This window comes from Larus michahellis, chromosome 17, assembly GCF_964199755.1.
Source record: "Larus michahellis chromosome 17, bLarMic1.1, whole genome shotgun sequence".
Classification (NCBI taxonomy): Eukaryota; Metazoa; Chordata; class Aves; order Charadriiformes; family Laridae; genus Larus; species Larus michahellis.
The window spans coordinates 279,376-297,993 of NC_133912.1; the positions used below are offsets into that span (position 1 = coordinate 279,376).

At 62.3% G+C, this 18,618-nt stretch overlaps 1 protein-coding gene across 1 annotated transcript; it reads left to right on the forward strand.

Annotated features, from left to right (window-relative positions):
* Positions 1–726: 726 nt before the first annotated feature.
* On the forward strand, positions 727–13,664 carry LOC141732394 (major vault protein-like). Its single transcript, XM_074561297.1, is given in 18 exon segments — positions 727–1,219; positions 1,221–1,248; positions 1,804–1,978; positions 2,579–2,774; positions 3,470–3,593; positions 3,669–3,800; positions 4,722–4,816; positions 5,494–5,730; positions 6,465–6,590; positions 7,049–7,207; positions 8,187–8,437; positions 10,575–10,772; positions 11,524–11,662; positions 11,988–12,199; positions 12,609–12,725; positions 12,824–12,950; positions 13,102–13,290; positions 13,443–13,664. Coding segments are annotated over 18 exon segments (2,754 nt in total). The 5' UTR covers positions 727–1,114; the 3' UTR covers positions 13,587–13,664.
* The last annotated feature ends 4,954 nt before the right edge of the window (positions 13,665–18,618 follow it).

Below are 18,618 nucleotides of genomic sequence, written 5' to 3' on the forward strand. Positions count from 1 at the left end.
TCACCCCCAGTGTCCCCCAGCAGTCTTCCCTAACCCCCCCCCAGCATTCCCAGTGCCTCATCTCCCCCAGACCCCAAATCACGCCCCCGTGCCCACATCTCCTGCTCTGCCCCACATCACCCCGGGGCCACTCACATCCCCATACCACCACCTTCACCTTGTCCCCTCTCCTGGTCCCCACATCCCCACCACGGCTCTCCACGTCCCCTCCCTTGTCCCAGGGGCTCCCCACCTCCCCTTACCCATCGCCTAATGTCCCCCACCTGCTCCCCCTGGTCCCATCCCCTTAATCACCCCCACTGTGTCCCTCGCCCCAAGCCCCCCAGAAGGCGCGGCAGCGGGGGGCGCACCGAGGTCCTGGCACAACAGACACATGAAGCCGCGGCCAGGGGCGATGGCGGTGGCCCCGGGTGCTGCGAGCTGTGCCACCGAGGCGCTGGGCAGGACCTGCGGGCGAGAGGGGTGCCGGGGTTAGAGATCACCCGGGGGGGCCGGGAACACACCCCCTGGGTGTCCCGCACCCCCGCTTGGATTCATCCGGGGGCACATGTGTCCCCTTTTTCCCAAAGCCTGTCCCCCCAGAGCTCACCCCCCTCATCGTCCCATTCCCTCAGACCCCCCTCCCCGGGCCTGTCCCCCGCGGGGGCGGGAGGGAAGCGGCGCACGCGTACTGCGGGCGGGCAAGATGGCGGCGCCCGTTGCCGTGCAATGGGGCCGGGCCCGGCGCCGGGTCGGTCGGTCCGGGCCTGCGCCCGGCGAGTCCCTGCTGGAGCCGGGACTGGGACCGGCACCGGGGTCGGAGCCAGGGCCGGAGCCAGGGCCGGAGCCGGGGCCGGGGCCGGGAGCGGCGCTGACGCCTCTGTCCCCGCCCGCCCCCGCTGCACCCTGTGTCCGCACCCGCCTCGCCCCGCCCCCCTGGGAAAATCCCGGCGCCGGGCAGGGGCGAACCGTGTCCCCGGGAGGGGTGAATCCAGCCCGGGCAGGGGCAAATACAGCCCTGGGGGGTGGGGGAGGACAGGTTGTGCCCTGGGTGGGGTAGATCCTCCCGGGGAGGGTAGATCTTGCCCGGGGGCGCCGTGTGGGGTGTGAATCCGGGCCTGTGGGGCGGGCCCCGATGGGCCGGGCGGGGCTGGGCGAAGGCTTTTCCGTGCTCTCGTCGGCCGCGGGGAGGTGTCCTGCCCCACAGGGAAGTGTCCTGCGCCACAGCGAGGTGTCCTGCCCCGCGGCGAGGTGATCTCCTGTCCCACGGTGAGGTCTCCTTCCCCCCCCCCCCCCCGCCTCCATTTCCCCCCAGCCCCATGGCGAGCTCGCCTGCCCCACAGCAAGCTCCCGACCCCACGGCAGGGACCCTGGGCATCCCACCCTGCGGGGGGGCTCCTCTGCCCCATGGCAAAGTCTCACCCCCACGGCAAGCTTTTCCCACCCCGTGCCAAAGCCTCCTGCCCCCCCGTGAGCCCTATGGTGAGGTCTCCTGCCCCACCCAAGCGTCCCCATCTGCCCTGCAGCAGCCTGATCTGCCCCACGGCAAGCTTCTCCATCCTGTGGCGAGGTCTCACACCCCACCATGAGCCCCACAGCGAGGTCTTCTGCCCCACAGCGACCTGGTCTGCCCCACAGAAAGCTTTTCCACCCTGTGGCAAGGTCTCCCACCCCACCATAAGCCCCATGGTGATGTCTTCTGTCCTTCCCCCTCCCCTGCCTGATGAGCTCATCCACCCCACGGCAACTTCCATCAGCCCCGTGGCACGCTTTTCCACCCTGTGGCAAAGTCTGTGAGCCACAACAAGCTGTTCTGCCCCACAGCAAGCTCATCTACACCCCGGGAAGGTCTCCTGCCCCACTGTGAAGTCTGCTGCCCCATGGAGGACCCTGTGATCCGCATACCCCCCTACCACTATGTCCATGTGCTGGACCTCAACAGCAATGTCACCCGTGTGGAGGTTGGGCCCCACACCTACATCAGGCAGGATCACGAGAGGTGGGTGCTATGGGGCAGGGGGGCGCCTATGAGTTGTGGGGGTCCGGTTCCCACCTCTGGCAGGACCACAAAGAGTGGATGCTATGGGCCAGGTGGGGATCTGTGGGAGGATGGGTCCTACCCCTTTGTCTGGTAGGACTACAAGACATGGGTGCTACGGGGCAGGGGGTGGATTTCCATGGCTATGGGGCAGTCTAGACTTATAGGTGTGTGGGGTCTCTGTGGGGGATGTTTGGGGGGCTGTGTAGGGTCATGAGGGGCTTGAGGGGATCCGTAGGACCGTTGGCGCCCTTTAGGGCTGTGGGGGATGCTGTGGGGCTCTTTAGGACTATGGGGACTCTATGGTCCCTGTGGAGCATTGGGGTTGTATAGGGCTGTGGGCAGTGTTTGGGGGCTCCGTCGGGCCATAGGGGCTCTATAGGGTCATGGGGAATCCATCATGCTGTAGAGGGCTAAAGGGGGGCTGTGGGGCTCTATAGGACTGGGAGACTTGGGCTCTATAGAGCTTTACAGAGCTTTGGAGGGTCGAGGGGCTGGTGGGCTCTGTAGGGCCCTGGGGGCTCTATAGGGCTGAGGGGACCAACGGGGGGCTGCCGGCAGGGTGGTGTTCGCCCCCAGGCGCATGGTGATGGTGCCCCCCCGGCACTACTGCGTGGTGCTCAACCCCGTGGTGCGGGGCCCCACGGGGGCCGTGATGCTCGACGGAGCGGGGCAGGCCCGTCTGCGGCACGCCGACCTCGATATCCGCCTGGCCCAGGAGCCCTTCCCCCTATACCCAGGCGAGGAGATCAAGCAGGTACCTGTAGCCCCTATAGCAGCCCCAGGGCTCCCCACAGCTTCTGTAGCCCCGCCATGGTCCCCTGTAGGCTCCATAACCTCGCTGTAACTCACTGCTGTAGCCTTCCATGGCCCCCCATAGCCCCTGTAGCTCCATAATCTGTCGTCTTTCACAGCTCCTGTAGCCCATATACCTCCCAATTCCCCCCCCCAGCTCCTATAGTTGCCTCATCACCCCCCCATTGCTCCTATAGCCTCCCGCCATGGCCCCCTATAGCCCCCAGCATCTCATCCCTCTCCCTGCTCCGAACCCATGTACCTCTCCCCAGGTTGTCCCTGGAGCGTTCTCTGTTTCTCCATTCCCAGGCTGTCCCCCACACGCCCCGCAGCGAAAAACCTGTCTCCCAGTCCCCAGGGTTTCACCCCCCGTGTCCCCCACTGTCACCCCTGTGCCCCCTTACCCTCGCAACCCTGTCATGACCCCCATGTCCCCACATTCCCCATGGTGACCCCCCAGATGCATCCCCACGTCCCCTGCTGTGACTCCCCCGTGGCCCCCATGTCTCCCACCGTGCCGCTTGTGTCCTCAGAGTGTCCCCAGGGCATCTTCCAAAGTGCCCCATGCACCCTTTGTCCCCATGTCGGCCACACCTCTGCTGTGACACCTGTGTCCCCAGGGGATTCTCCCTCAACCCCGTGTCCGTGTGTCCCCAGGACATCACCCCACTGCAGATGGTGCTGGCTGACACTGCCCTGCGCCTGCGGGCCCTGCTTGACTTCACGGACGAGGACGGGAAGAAGTTCGTGGCAGGAGACGAGTGGCTCTTCGAGGGTCCCAGTGAGCACAGGGGGGATACTCCCTTTTGGGGACACCCTGGGGGACCCATGGGCTGATGGTGCCACCTTCCCACAGACACCTACATCCCCCGCAAGGAGGTGGAGGTGGCCGAGACTCTGCAGGCCACTGTCATTGGGCACAACCAGGCCATCCGCCTGCGAGCACGCAAGGAGTGCCTCGACCGCAATGGCACCCGCCGCGTCACAGGTAGCACCCGGTGACAGCCCGGTGGCCTCCTGGGTTCAGCCCTTGCTCAGTGGCCTTGGTGTCAGCTGGCGTGATATCACCCTGTACCATTGGTGCTACCCCTGGGCACCCATGGCACCCCTCTGTTGCCTGAAGGCACCCCTGGCGTACCCTGGGACACCCCACCCCATACCCCTGGGACCCTTTTCTCACCCTCCAACACCTCTCGTACCCCTCTGTCACCCTCCAGCACCCACGGGAGCTCCACGTCATCTAGCAGCACCCCTGGGGCTTCCAGCACCCCCATCCCATCTCCTGGGACCCCCAGCACCCCCTTCCTACCCCACAGCATTCCCAGGAGCCCTGTCCCATCCCTCAGTGCTCCTGGGATCCCCAACATTCCAAACCCACCCCCCATAAACCTCCTCCCACCCCACAGCATCCCTGGGATCCCCAGTGCTCCCATCCCACCCCCCCATAAGCCTCCATCCCACCCCACAGCACCCCCAGGATCCCTATGGGACCCCCCCCCCACATCCCTGGGATCCCCAGCTCACCCATCCCACCCCCCATAAACCCCATCCAGCCCTGCAGTGCCCTTGGGACCCTGTCTTATCCCCCAGCACCCACAGTACTCTCCGAACCACCAGAACCCCCAGGTCCCAGCACCCTTAGCATCCTCCCATCCCACCCTTTGGACCCCCTAGCACCCTCAGGGCTGCCATCCCACCTGTAGGACCCCTTGCCCCCAGCACCCCTAAGGACACTTGAGATCCGTAGGACCCTCAGCACCCCAGGACCTCTGTGGCACCCCGTGCTGCCTGTTCCCCAGCACCCTCATGACCCACATCCCACCCCAGAACCCCTGGGATTTCCAGTCCCCTGCCTCCCCAAGCCCCTTAGTGTCCTCAGCTCCCCCAGCACCCGTCACCCTGCTCCCAGGTGAGGAGTGGCTGGTGAAGCAGGTGGGTGCCTACCTGCCCGGTGTCTACGAGGAAGTAGTGGACGTTGTGGATGCCTACATCCTCACCGACAAGGTACTGGGCATCCTAGCCCTCGCCTCCTGTGTGCCCACAGGTGATGAGGCCCCTTTGGGCTGGGTTTGGGGGTCCTGTGCACCCATGGGTGACAGGAGCCCTCCAGGATGCGTGAAGGGTCCCATCACCCCCTGATCCACCATGACCCTGACCCCTTGTGCCCATGGGTGAAAAGGACCCTCCAGTGGGACCTGGGGATCCCTCCAAGCCATTGTGTTCCCGTGGCCCCTGTGCCCATGAGTGATGAGGATTCTCCAGGACGTCCCATCCCCTTCACCCATGGTGTCCCTGTTCTTCCTGCCTCAGTGGATGACGAAAAGCCTCCAGTCCCCCTGCAGCCCACCATGACCCCTTTGCTGCCGCACCCGTGGGTGATGAAGACCCCCTGGGATAGGTTTGGGGGTCCTGTGCCCCCTGCACCTGCAGGGGATAAGGACACCCAGGATGGGCATATGAGTTCTGCTGCACTCATGGGTGACAAGGACCCTCCAGGGGGTTGTGCTCCCTCCACCCACCCCATCTCTGTCCCCCTGCATGCACAGGTGATGAGGTCCCTCAGGAGTAGGTTTGGGGGTCCCATCACCCCGTCTCCCTGTGCCTATGGGTGACAAGGCCAGTTGGGGCGACCTTTGGGTGTCCCATCACCCACCATCTCCCCCTGTGTCCCCTCCCTGCAGAAAGCCCTACACCTGCGGGCAACGCGGACCTTTGAGGATGAGGAGGGTCGGGTGCGGCGCACTGGGGAGGAGTGGCTGGTGACCCAGGCGGAGAGCGAGGCCTACATCCCGGAGGTGTTCGAGGAGGTGGTGGCGGAGGTGGCGGTGACAACGCTGGGCCCCCGGCAGTACTGTGTGGTGCTCGACCCCGTGGGGCCCAATGGGCAGCCCCAGCTGGGCCAGCAGCTTGTTGTCAAGGTGGGCACACAAGGGTGGCCCCTGGGGACCTGCAGCTGGTCCCAAGGGACCTAATGTAGGGTCCCATAGGTATCAAAGGTGGTCCCGAGGGACCTTAAGATATACGATGTACCACTACTGTGTCACCGGGGAACCCTAAGGTGCCCCGAGGTACCCAAATGTGGCTCCCAGGACCTGAGAGTGGCCCTAAGGGACACCTGGGTGGCTCTGATGGAACCTTCTCTATGCATAGGTGTCCTCAAAAGTCTCAAAGGTGGCTCCAAGGGACTCCAATGTACCCCTGAGGTGTCCCTAAAAGTTCATAGGGTATCCCTGAGGGATCCTAATGTACCCTTGAGGGCCCCAGTGACCACAGGTGGCGCTGATGTACCCAAACACATCCCCAAAGGTCGCAAACGTGGTCTTAAGGTACCCTAAAACACCTATGTGAGCCCTGATGTCTTGCTGAGGGACCCTAAGCTTCCATAGGAACCCATGGGTGGACACCAAGAACCAGAAGACTCTGGCCCTGACATACCCCCAAAGGTCTTGAAGGTGGTCCACAGGGACCCTAAGATATCCCTGAGGGACTGTAATGCACTCATGTCCCTGCCCTGTGTCCTGCCATGACCTGATGTCCTTCTCCCCTGTGCCACTGTGTGCCCATGCTCTTACTTCATGTTCCACTGTGTCCGCATGTCCCCATGGGTTTGCCACATCTCTGTCCTGCTGGTGACATGTCCCTGTGTCCCCAGGGGGAGAAGTCCTTCTTTCTGCAGCCGGGCGAACGGCTCCAGGCCGGCATCCAGGATGTCTACGTGCTCTCTGAGGATGAGGGGCTGCTGCTCCAAGCGCTGCAGACCATCAAGGACACCAATGAGGTGGCCCAGGGGACACTTGGGGTTTCAGGATCCCCTGGGAGAAACTAGGGGGGGAGGCCCAGTGAGCCTGGGATGACTGGGGCAACCAGAAGTGGTTGGGGGACAATGGGGACGATGGGAGGGGGATGGGACCCACGAGTGATTGGGGGTCACTGGGGACAGTTAGGGCACCTGGGGACAGTTGGGGTACATGAAGGACTCCTGGAGGATTATGGAGGCCCCAGAGGACACCTGTGGGGACTCCTGTCCTCATCCCTGTGTCCCCAAGCCAGGTGGGTAGCAGAGGGACACGGAGGGAGTCCCTCCCGCACAGGGAGGGTGTCCCTGTCACCATGTCTTCAGGCCAGCGGGTGGCAGAGGGCCATGGGGGAATGTCTGTGTCCCTGTGTCCCCATCCAGGGGGTGGCGGGGTCTCTGCATCCCCAGGCTGGTCACTGATGCTATCCCTGCGTTCTCAGGAGGGGAAGGAGGTGACACGGCGGGCAGGTGACCGCTGGCTGGCCCGGGGGCCCCTCGAGTACGTGCCACCGGCTGAGGTGACCGTGCTGGAGCGCCGCCGGGCCGTGGCCCTTGCTGACAATGAGGGCATCTACGTGCGCGACATCCGCACTGGCAAGGTGCCCACCCCGGCTCCCTGTAGGTCCCCTGCAGCTCCTTGTAGCCCCCTATAGCCCCCCGCTGGCCTTTGTGGCTTCCTGTAGCTCCTTTACAGCCACCTTGGTGGCTCCCCGTAGCCCTGTTCCTGCTCCCTGCAGCTCCCCCGCAGTTCCCTAGAGCTCCCCAGAGACTCATGGAGCTCCCCACGGTCCTCTGCAGCTCTCTATAGACCACCTATAGCTCCTCGTAGCCCCCCATCATCCTCCATAGCCCCCCTACAGCTCCTCCACAGCCCCCCATAGACCCCGGGAGCTCCCCCCTAACCCCTAGAGCTGCCGAACCCCACTGTAGCCCCTTGTAGCTTCCTGTAAGCCACATAGCCCCCCATGGGGCCCCATAATTCCCCATAACCCCTACAGCCCACCATAACCATGCAACCCCCCTTAGCCCCCCATACCTTTCCCCATGTCCCCAGTTCCCATGCCAGTATTCCACGTCCCCGCCAGTGCTCCCCATACCCCGTCCCAGTGCTCCCAGCCCACTCCCAGTGCTCTCAGTAACTGTATACCCCATCCCAGTATCCACTCGCTGCCTCCCACCACTCCCAGTATTCCATGTATGCCATCCCAGTGCCCCCAAACACAGTCCCAGTCTCCCAGCCTCCTTCTCAGTGCCCCCAGATGCCCCCCCCCACTTCATCCCAGTCTTCCCAGTACCCCGTATACCTGCTCCCAGTGCCTCCAAACCCCATCCCAATGTGCCCCCAGTACCCCTCCACCACATCCCAGTGCTGCTGGTATCCCTTATACCTTCTCCCAGTGCCTCCACACACTCTCCATAACCCCCCCCAGTATCCCCCACACCCCTTCCTGGTACTCCTGAACCCCATCCAAGTGCTCCTGTTGCCCTCCAAGCCACCCAGACACCCCCTTCCAGTGCTTCCAAGCCCTCCAGCTGCTGTCAGAGCCCAGCAGCACCCTGAGGTGGCTCTGGCTGCAGGTGCGGGTGGTGATGGGCCAGACCTACATGCTGACGGAGTCTGAGGAGCTGTGGGAGAAGGAGCTGCCCCCCGGGGTGGAGGCGCTGCTGGCCGCAGCCCGTGGAGACATCCGCGGCATGGACATCGGTGTCCAGTCTTTCTCCGTCCTGGACGCTGGGGTCCCCCAACGTGACTGCACCCGCGCTATCACCTACCAGGTGCCCCACAATGCCGCCGTGCAGGTCTACGACTACCGGGAGCGGCGGGCACGGTGAGCACCCGTGGTTCTGGGCGCGGGGGAGAAGGGACGTGGCAGGGCATGGAGGACATAGTGGATGTACGGGGGGTGTGGGAGGAGGATGTGGGGATGGAGGGGACACTGAGGAGGGTGCTGGGCACCAGGGTGCAGGTGATGTTGCTGTGACCCCTGTGCCATGGTGTGTCCTTGGCGTGTGACCAGTGTCTTTGGCATGTCTGTGGCCGGCTGATGCTGGGCCCAGCGCTGGCGGTGCTGGGCCCCGGGGAGCAGCTGACGGTGTGGGGACTGGTGCTTCCTTGGCATGTGACCCATGTCCTTCACGTGTTTTTGGCATGTTGCAGAGTGGTGCTGGGTGTAGAGTTGGTCGTGTAGGGCCCTGGGAAGCAAGTGACAGTGCAGGGACTCTTGTGTCACGGTATATCCTTGGCTTCAGTACAAGTCACGCTGGGGATCCCAGGCTCCAGAGACCAGGGGGAGAGTCTGGAGCGAAGAAGATGGGACGCAACTACGAGTGTTGAAGGAGCTGGCTGATGTCATTAAGAGGACACTCGATAATCTTTGATCAATCATGGCAACTGGGACAAGTGTCCGAAGATGGGAAAGGTCACCCTCATCTTCCAGAAGGGCAAGAAGGAGGACCCAGGGAACTACAGGCCGCTCAGCCTCGCCTCGATCCCTGGGAAGGTGATGGAGCAGCTCATCCTAGAAACCATTTCCAGGCATGTGAAGGACAAGATCATCAGGAGCTGTCAGCGTGAATTCACCAAGGGCAAGTGATGTTTGACCAATCTGATGAACATCTCTGATGAAATGCCTGGGTCTGTAGATGGAGAGCGGTGGCTATTGTCTACTCAGACTTCAGGAAGTCCTTCGACACTGTCTCCCACAAGATCTTCATAGAGAAGCTGATGAAGTTTGGGCTGGATGAGCAGCGAGGGGCACTGAAAACTGTCTGAATGGCCAGGCCCAGAGCGTGGTGATCAGTGGCACGAGCTCTAGTTGGAGGACAGTAGCTAGTGGTGTACCCCAGGGGTGAATACTGGGTCCAGTCCTGTTTAACACCTTCATTACTGAGCTGGACGATGGGGCAGAGGGTACCCTCAGCAAGTTCGCAGAGGACACCTGAGACACCAGAGTCAGGCAGCCATCCTGAGGGACCTCAACAGGCTGGAGAAACGGGCTGACAGGAACCTCATGAAGACCAACAAGTGGAAGTGCAAAGTCCTGCCCCTGGGGAGGGACAACCCCGTGCACCGGTATATGCTGGGGGCTGAATGGCTGGAAAGCACCTCGGCAGAAAAGGACCTGGGGTCCTGATGGACACCAAGCTGGTGGCAAAGGTGGCAAATGGTGTCCTGGGCTGCGTTAGGGGTGTTCCCAGGAGGTGGGGGACCTCATCCTTCCCCTCAGCACTGGTGAGGCCCCACCTGGAGTGCTGTGTCCAGTGCTGGGCTCCCCAGTACAAGACAGACACGGACACACCAAAGAAAGCTCACAAAGATGAAGGGACTGGAGCATCTCTTCTACAAGGAAAGGCTGAGAGAGCTGGGACTGTTCAGCCTGGAGAAGAGAAGGCTCTGGGGGATCTTATCAATGTATATAAATACCTGACGGTCGGGTGCAGAGAGGACAGTGACAGGACCAGAGGCAACAGGCACAAACTGGAGGTTCCCTCTAAACACCAGGAAACACTTTCACTGTGAGGGGGACCGAGCACCGGCACAGGTTGCCCACGGAAGTGGTGGAATCTCCATCCTTGGAGATATTTGCAACCCTGACTAGATGCGGTCCTGAGCAGCCAGCTCCAGGTGGCCCTGCTTGACCAGGGAGGTTGGACAAGATGGTCTTCAGAGGTCCCTCCCCACCTCACCCATACTGTGCTGCTGCAATACGTCCTTGGCCTGTCTTTGTCTTGTGAGCTTCGTCCTTGGCACATGTCCGTTGCTATGTCACAAGGTGGTGTTGGGCACCCACATGTCACAGCATGTCCTTGGCCCGGCAGGGTGGCTCAGAGCCACCGCGGAGCAGGTGATGGTGCTGGGCCCAGCATGTGGTGGCTTGTCCTTGGCCTCCTCCTGGTCCCCTCCTGTGCAGGGTGGTGCCCCCGACATGTCACCCATGCCCTTGACACGCTCTCGTCCTGTCACAGGGTGGTGCTGGGCCCCGAGCTGGTGGTGCTGGGCCCCGGGGAGCAGCTGACAGTCCTGTCCCTCTCAGCGGGGCGCCCCAAGCGTCCCCACGCCCGCCGCAGCCTCTGCCTCCGCCTGGGGCCCGACTTCTGCACTGACATCGTCACCATCGAGACGGCCGACCACGCCCGCCTCCAGCTCCAGCTGGCCTACAACTGGTGGGCGGGGCTCGGGGGCGAGGCTTGGGGTGGGAGGGGCAGGGCTAGGGCAAGGGGCGGGAACAGATTTGGGGCGGGGCAGGACTGGGCTGTGGGGACAGTGGTCAAACTGGGGGTGTGGCCTGGGTCTTGGGGCGTGGTCAGACATTGTGGGTGGGGCTAGAGGGAGGGGGTGTGGCTTGGGCATTTGGGGCGTGGTCTGTGTGGGTGGGGCTACTCAAGGGGGCGTGGTCTGGGTCTTTGGGGCGTGGTCATGCACTGTGGCCGGGCTATGCAAGGGGGTGTGGTCTTGGTGACGTGGTCATGCAGCATGGGCAGGGCTACTCAAGTGGGTGTGGCCTGGGCATTGGGGGCGTGGTCAGTGTGGGTGGGGCTAGACGGAAGGTGTGCCCTCAGTGTTGGGGGTGTGGTCATGCTGTGTGGGAGGGGCTAGGCAAGGGGGTGTGGCCTGGGCATTCAGGGCGTGGTCATTGTGGGTGGGGCTATGGTCTCAGTGCTGAGGGCATGGTCAGGCACTATGGGTGGGGCTAGGTGCAGGCGTGGTCAGACAGCGTGTGTGGGGCATCTAGGGAGAGGGCGTGGTTGGCAGCCAGGGGGTGGGGCTTAACAGCCAGGCAGAGCCAGGTGACCAATGGCCTTGGGGTGGGCGTGGCCCCAGGATGGGGCGAGGTTATGGCAGTGGGCAGGGCCAGGGTGGGTGAGGCCTGTGGTGGGCAGGGCCTGAGGGTGGATCCTTCTTCCCCCTCCGCAGGCACTTCGAGGTGCCCAAGGACCCCAAGGAGCTGGGGCGCCTCTTCAGCGTCCCCGACTTCGTGGGCGACGCCTGCAAGTCCCTAGCCTCCCGCGTGCGTGGCGCCGTGGCGGCCGTCACCTTCGATGACTTCCACAAGGTCTCCTCGGCTGCGCCCCCAGCGCGGCCCCTCCCTTGCGCACAACCACCCCCACTTCCACCCGCCTCACCCACGTCCTTGTGCCCCCCCTCCATGTCACCCTGGGTCTCCCTCGGTCCCTGATGTCCCCCTGATGTCCCCAAGTGTCTTGCGTATCCCTCATCTCCCAGCAACTCAAGGAGGCTGATCTGCTCAGCCTTGTTTGGCTTTGAGGAAGCCCCACATGTTCCCCATATCCCCCCATGTCCCCAGTATCTCAACCTCCTCAATGTCCCCAGGGGACCCCGATGTCCCCAAGTGTCTCATGTATCTCTGCTGTCCCCAGAACTCCAATCGTCTCATCTGCTCGGCCGTGTTTGGCTTTGATGAGGGCGGGCGGCTGCGGGAGCAGCTCCGCTTTGCCCCCAATGGGCTGGTGGTGACGAGTGTCGACATCCAGAGTGTGGAGCCTGTGGACCAGCGCACCCGCGACGCCCTGCAGCGCAGCGTCCAGCTGGCCATCGAGATCGCCACCAACTCCCAGGAGGCCGCAGCCAGGTCCCCATGTCCCCCCCATGTCACCTCATGTCCCCCCCGGGTCACCTCACGTCCCACCAGGTTCCTCCTGTGTCCCCCTGTGTCCCCCCAGCCCACCTTCCAGCTGGAGATCATCAGCACTAACTCCCAGGAGGCCACTGCTAGGTCTCGGTGTCCTTTGCATCCCCAAGTGTGTCCCCCCATGTCCCTTAAGCCCCCCCATCTCCTCCAATGCTCTCCCCATATTGCCGCATCGCCTGTGTCCCTCCATGTGATCCCCCATGTCCCTAAATGTCCCCTACACCCATGTCCCCCATACCAACCATGTCCCCCTACACCCCTACATCCCCATGTCCTCCACCCAACCAGCTTCCCCGCCATGTCCCCCCATGTCCCCCGCGCCCCCTGACCCCTCGCTTCCTGTCCCCAGGCACGAGGCGGAGCGGCTGGCGCAGGAGGCCCGGGGACGCCTGGAGCGGCAGCGGCTGCTGGACCAGGCGGAGGCCGAGCGGGCGCGCAGGGAGCTGCTGGAGCTGGAGGCCCTCAGGTCGGCCATCTTCCCGGCGGGCGAGGGGGTGCGGGGCGGGGGTTCTGCGGCGGGCTGGGGGTGTGACTGCCCTTCCCTCTCTCCTCCCTTCTCCCCAGCGCGGCTGTGGAGAGCGCGGGGGCGGCGCGGGCGGAGGCGCAGGCCCGGGCGGAGGCCGCCCGCATTGAGGGGGAAGCGGCCGTCCAGCAGGCCAAGCTGAAGGCGGAGGCCATCGCCATCGAGACGGTGCGGGGGAAGGGGGGGGCGGCCGGGACCTGCCCGGGGAGGTGCCCTGCGGGGCCCGGGGGCAGAGCTGTGGGGTGGGGGCGTGTCCCTGCCGTGTCCCACCCAATGGAGGTGGAGCCGGGGGCGTGTCCCGACGGTTCCCCGCCCCCAGGAGGCGGAGCTGTCACGGCAGGAGCGGCTGCAGGCGCAGGAGGTGCGGGCGCAGCGGGCGCGGGGGGAGGCGGAGGCGGCGCGGGCCCAGGCGCTGGCGGACGTGGAGGCCTCGCGGGTGCGGGAGGTGGCAGCCGCCCTGGGGCCCGAAACCATCCGAGACATCGCCCGGGCCGGGCCCGAGCTCCAGGTGAGGGGTGGGGGGCATGGGGAGGGGGGGTGTGCCTGCAGGGTGGGAGGGGCTTTGCTGGGCGTGGCACTTACCGGGGGGCGGAGTCTCCGTGGGCGGGGTTTGGGGGCGTGGCCTGACGGGAGGTGTGTGTGTTGTTCCCCCCCACCAAGGTGAAGCTGCTGCAGGGCCTGGGGCTGCAGTCCACCCTCATCACCGACGGCAACGCCCCCCTCAACCTCTTCACCACCGCCCGGGGGCTGCTGGGGCTGGCCCCGCCCCCGGAGAGCTCCGCCCCCCAGGGCCCCGCCCTCTGAGCACCCAGGTCGCCGGGCTGCCACCCCCCACCCACCCCCGGACCGTCCGGAGCAGCCCAATAAAGGGAGCAGTTGGCAGCAGTGGTGTCCGTGTGATGTCACGGTGATGTCAGGGCCGGGGGCGGTGACATCGGAGGTGGCGGGGGGGCGGGGCTTGGAAGTGCGGCTGCAGAAGCAGGGACTCCCCGCTGCTGGCGGGGGGGGCATGGTTTCTGTGACGTCAGCCATGAGGGCAAGCGAGGGCAGCCCTGTGGTAGCCCCCAGGGTGTCGGGAGCTGTGAGGTCGCCAGCGGTCGGGTACTGGGATGAGCAATGTCACAGCGACGTCACAGCGATGCAGCCCAGAGGATCAGGGGACAGTGGGTCGGGGGGGGGGAGGGGGGCGTGGCACAGTGATCCCCCCACGATATGGGGGGGTCACAGGGCACAGCGACCCCCACATCGTGACCTGGTAATACCCGATCTTCGCCCACCCGCGACGGAGCTGGGGGCTGCCACGGGGGCGTCAGGCCGGATCCGAGAGCCCCTGGGAGCCTCTGGCCCCTCTCCCACGTGGTTTCCCTCGCTCCGCTCTCCCCAGTCGCCGCCCCATGGACCCGCCACCACCCCATGGGCTGGCTGCGGGTGCTGCGCTCGTTAGGAAGGGGTTCAATAAGCAGGTGGGACGGACAGCGCTGGTGACACGTAGGGCACGGCGTGACAAACCAGCAGGCGTGGTGGGCCCTTTTGTCCATTGTTCCCCTACTTGTTCTCCCCCAAATCCTCTGGATCATTCCTTTGTATCCTCTGCGAAATGTCTTGCATGATGCCAAGACGTTCATCCCCAGCATCCCTCAAGGTGTCCCGTGGGTGTGCTGGCCCTTACTCACCATGACAGGTTTCTACCTGCACCGTGGGGCTGAGGCCCTTCCCAGGACAGGAGCCTGGGTGGGCTGCACCTTCCTTTGGGTTCCTGCTGCTGTGCCCTTGCCTCTGCCCTCCTCTGAGCTTGTGAAGATGCGTGGGCCCACGTGTGCTGTGGTGAGAGACAAAGAAGATGCTGTGGGGTAGTTTTTGGGGAAGGGAAGGGTCCTCCACCTGCCGTTCTCCGTTGAGGGTGTGCCGAGAAGGTTTTATCACACCAGCTGACGTCCTCCCGCAACTTCCAGGTGTAACTTCCAGCCTCTCTCCTCCCAGGTACACCTCCCACCAGCCCAGGTTGCTCCAAGCCCCGTCCAACCTGGCCTTGAACCCCTCCAGGGATGGGGCAGCCACAGCTTCTCTGGGCAACCTGGGCCAGGGGCTCACCACCCTCACAGCAAACAATTTCTTCCTCACATCCCATCTAAATCTCCCCTCTTTCAATTTAAAACCCTTCCCCCTCGTCCCATGGCTCCCCTCCCTGCTCCAGAGTCCCTCCCCAGCTTTCCTGGAGCCCCTTTAGGGACTGGAAGGGACTGGAAGGTCTCCCCGGAGCCTTTTCTTCTCCAGGCTGAACCCCCCCAGCTCTCTCAACCTGTCCTCCCAGCAGAGGGGCTCCAGCTCTCCCAGCATCTCCGGGGCCTCCTCTGGCCCCGCTCCAACAGCTCCGTGTCCTTCTGCTGTTGGTGTCCTGCAGTGGGGTCTCCCCAGAGCAGAGCAGAGGGGCAGAATCCTCCCCCTCACCCTGCTGCCCACGCTGCTGGGGATGCAGCCCAGGATGCGGGGGGCTTTCCGGGCTACCAGCAGACGGTGCCAGCACATGGCCAGCTTTTCACCCCCCAGCACCCCCAAGCCCTCATCCTCAGAGCTGCTCTCCATCTCTCCCTCCCCAGCCTGTGCTGAGACCGCAGCTTGCCCTGACCCAGGTGCAAGACCCTGCACTTGGCCTGGTTGAGCCTCATGAGGTTCACACTGACTTCTTGAGCGTGTCCAGGTCCCTCTGAACGGCATCCCGCCCCTCTGGCAAATCACCTGCGCCATTCAGCCTGGTATCACCTGCCACAAGACGACGTGTGGCGTCCTGCAGGCAGCCAGCCCTGACCTGCAAGAGATGCAGGTGGGCATGGCTGCATCGCACTCGGGGCCGGCACGTGCGTCACCAGGGGTTGTCTACAGCACCTAGGTGTAAGCTGGACTATCGGTCAGTCTCCTCAATGCCCATGATTGCACGTGCCCGTCTTATCTAAATAGATGCAATAACTATTCAAATAGGTAAAGAATCAGCAGACCATAAAGGGCACTCTTTGAGGCAGAGCTCTGAAGAGACATTGTGAGTCCTTCAAGAGGTCAGGACAATACGAATATGGCAGCCTGGGACAGGCAAGGCTGCCACAGCTTCATGGCCTCGAAGTCCATCCAGCAGTGAGGCTTAGACATGTTGTATGGGGTTCACCTGGGGAGGTCTGGGTGGAGGGGCTGCAGGGGTGGCCCCGGAGAGAAGAGACCAGGGGCTGCCCCGACGTCAGGTGGAGCCGGTTCCAGATGGCTCCAAAACAAACCCACCCCACCAGGACCCACGGCCAGGCACAGAGCCAGGAGGCCCAGGAATCACGGCTGCCCCATTACCCCTGAGCCACATGGGACTCTCCCCATCCAGGTTCTTGCTGCAGCCACCAGCCCTGCCCAGCCATCTCCCAAGAGGTCCCAGAGCTCCTGGGGCTTGGCTCAGGGCTAATGAGCCCTATGCCAACAGCCATGAAATAGCTCCTGAAGACCTTCCCAGTAAAGACGCTCCCATTGAGAGAAAGAACACTCTCCTGCAAGCACAAGAATGTCCCCTTTAAAGGTAAGGGAAGTAGGAGCAGCAAAACACCCTCCTGGCTTAACTGTGAGCTTCTGAGTCTGCTCAAAACCAAAAGAGAAGCCTTCCAGAGATGGAAAAGTGGACAAATGCCCGTTGAGAACTACAAGGGTGTTGCACAAATTGAAACTGGCCAGAGATGTCAAAAACTACATGAAAAGGGTTCTTCAGGCACATGAACAACAAGCTGAAATGGAAGGAAAATATTGTCCCGCTGTTAAACAGGAGAGGTGAATTAGTCACCAACACTGGAAAGGCAGAGGTTCTCAGCACTTTCACCTTGGTGTGCACTAGGGCCTTGGGAACAACAATTCAGGTTGATGCTAACCCAAACCCACCACCAGTGAAGGAAGAGTTGGTGGGTGAACAGTTACAGGAGCTTGAGCCCTGCCAATGGATGGGCCCTAACAACATCCACCCAAGGGTGTAAAGAGAGCTGGTTGACGTCGCGGTGAGGCCGCTCTCCATAATCCTTGAGAAGCTGTGGAGACTGGGGGACATCCCAGAAGATTGGATGAAGGCTAATCTCTTCTACAAGAAGGGCTTAAAGGAGGACCCAGGAAGTTATAGACCCATCAGTCTTACTTCAGTCCCTCAGAAAGTTATGGAATGAATCCTTCTGGGGGCGACCACAAGTCAAATGAAGCACGTGATTGGGAAAAGCCACCGCAGATTCACCAAGGGCAAATCATGCTTGATAAACCCGATCACCTTCCACAACAAAGTGACCTGCTCGGTTGATGTGAGGCGAGCGGTGGACATTGTCTGCCTGGATTTCTCCAATGCTTTCAACACGGTTCCCTGCAGCCTCCTCCCAGAGAAACTGATGCATTACGGTGGTGGCCAATAGTTCCTTCTCGGACTGGCAACCTGTCACAAGTGGGGTCCCCCAGGGATCGATACTGGGGCTAACACTGTTTAATATCTTCATAAGTGATCTGGAAGATGGGATCAAGCGTACCCTGATGAAGTTTGCTGATGATACCAGAGTGAGGAAATGGACACTTGGGAAGGGAGAGCCACCCAGCAGGAAGCCCTGGATCGTCCGGGAAGAGTGGGTTAACAAGAACCTTATGAAGTTCAACAAGGGCAAGTGTAAGGTCTTGCACCAGGGAAAACATAATCCAGGAGTGCAGCACAGGCTGGGATCTACCTGGCTGGGGAGAAGCTCTGTGGACAGGGACTTGGGGGTCCTGGTCCCACTCTACTCGTCACTTGTCAGGCCCCACCTGGAACACTGTGTTCAGTTTTGGTCCCCGCTATACAAAGCAGATGTGGACAGGCTGGAGAGGGTCCAGAGAAGGGACACCAAGTTGATCCAAGGACTGGGAAGCCTGGCATGTCAAGAAAGGCTGACAGAACCGGGTTTGTTCAGCTTTGAGAAAAGGAGGCTCAGGGGAGACCTTACCACCACGTTCCAGTATTTAAAGGGTGGCCACAGAGAAGATGGAGGCTCCCTTTTTACAAGGAGTCATGTGGAAAAGACGAGGGGTAATGGGTACAAGTTACTCCTGGGGAGACTCCGACTGGACACAAGAGGAAAATTTTTCACTGTGAGAACAATCATCCACTGGAATAATCTCCCCAGGGAAGCGGGGGATTCCCCATTGTTGGATGCCTCTAAGATTCAGCTGGACAGGCTGCTGGGCCATCTTGTCTAGACCGTGCTTTTGCCAAGAAAGGTTGGACCAGATGATCCTTGAAGTGCCTTCCAACCTGGGATTGTATGACTCTGCGATAATTCTGTGATTCTGTGAAGACACGGGTTCAGTGGGACCCTTCCCAGCAAGGCCAGCAGCAACTGGGGGCACGTCTGAAGAGGTGAAACCACCATCTAGGAAGAACAGCGATGAGCAAAGTCCCACAAGGCTTGGTGCCGGCACATGCCCTCGAGTCCTCCTTCACACAACCCTGCTGCTCCTCTGAGTGTTGGGTGGTGGTCAGTGTGCAAATGGGATCAAAGAAGGTAAACCAAACTGGCATCCAAGAGGTTCACTGGCCCCTCAGCACCATGACACACACCCGCCTTCAGGCCACAGGCCCCAAAACCTCCAGCTGCTGGAGGCAGGGAGAGGCCAGCAGAGGGAAGAACAATCCTTCTGTGCTTTCCTTGAAGTATTTTAAATTTGGTACAGTAATTTTATCCTGAAGATGGTATTTCCGTTCGTGCTACACAGGAAAAAAAAAATGCTGTGACCAAGCACCGTTCTTCCAAATGCGATGATCTGGATGTGCCGCCTCCAACACAGATCCATGGAAGGGTGACCCAAG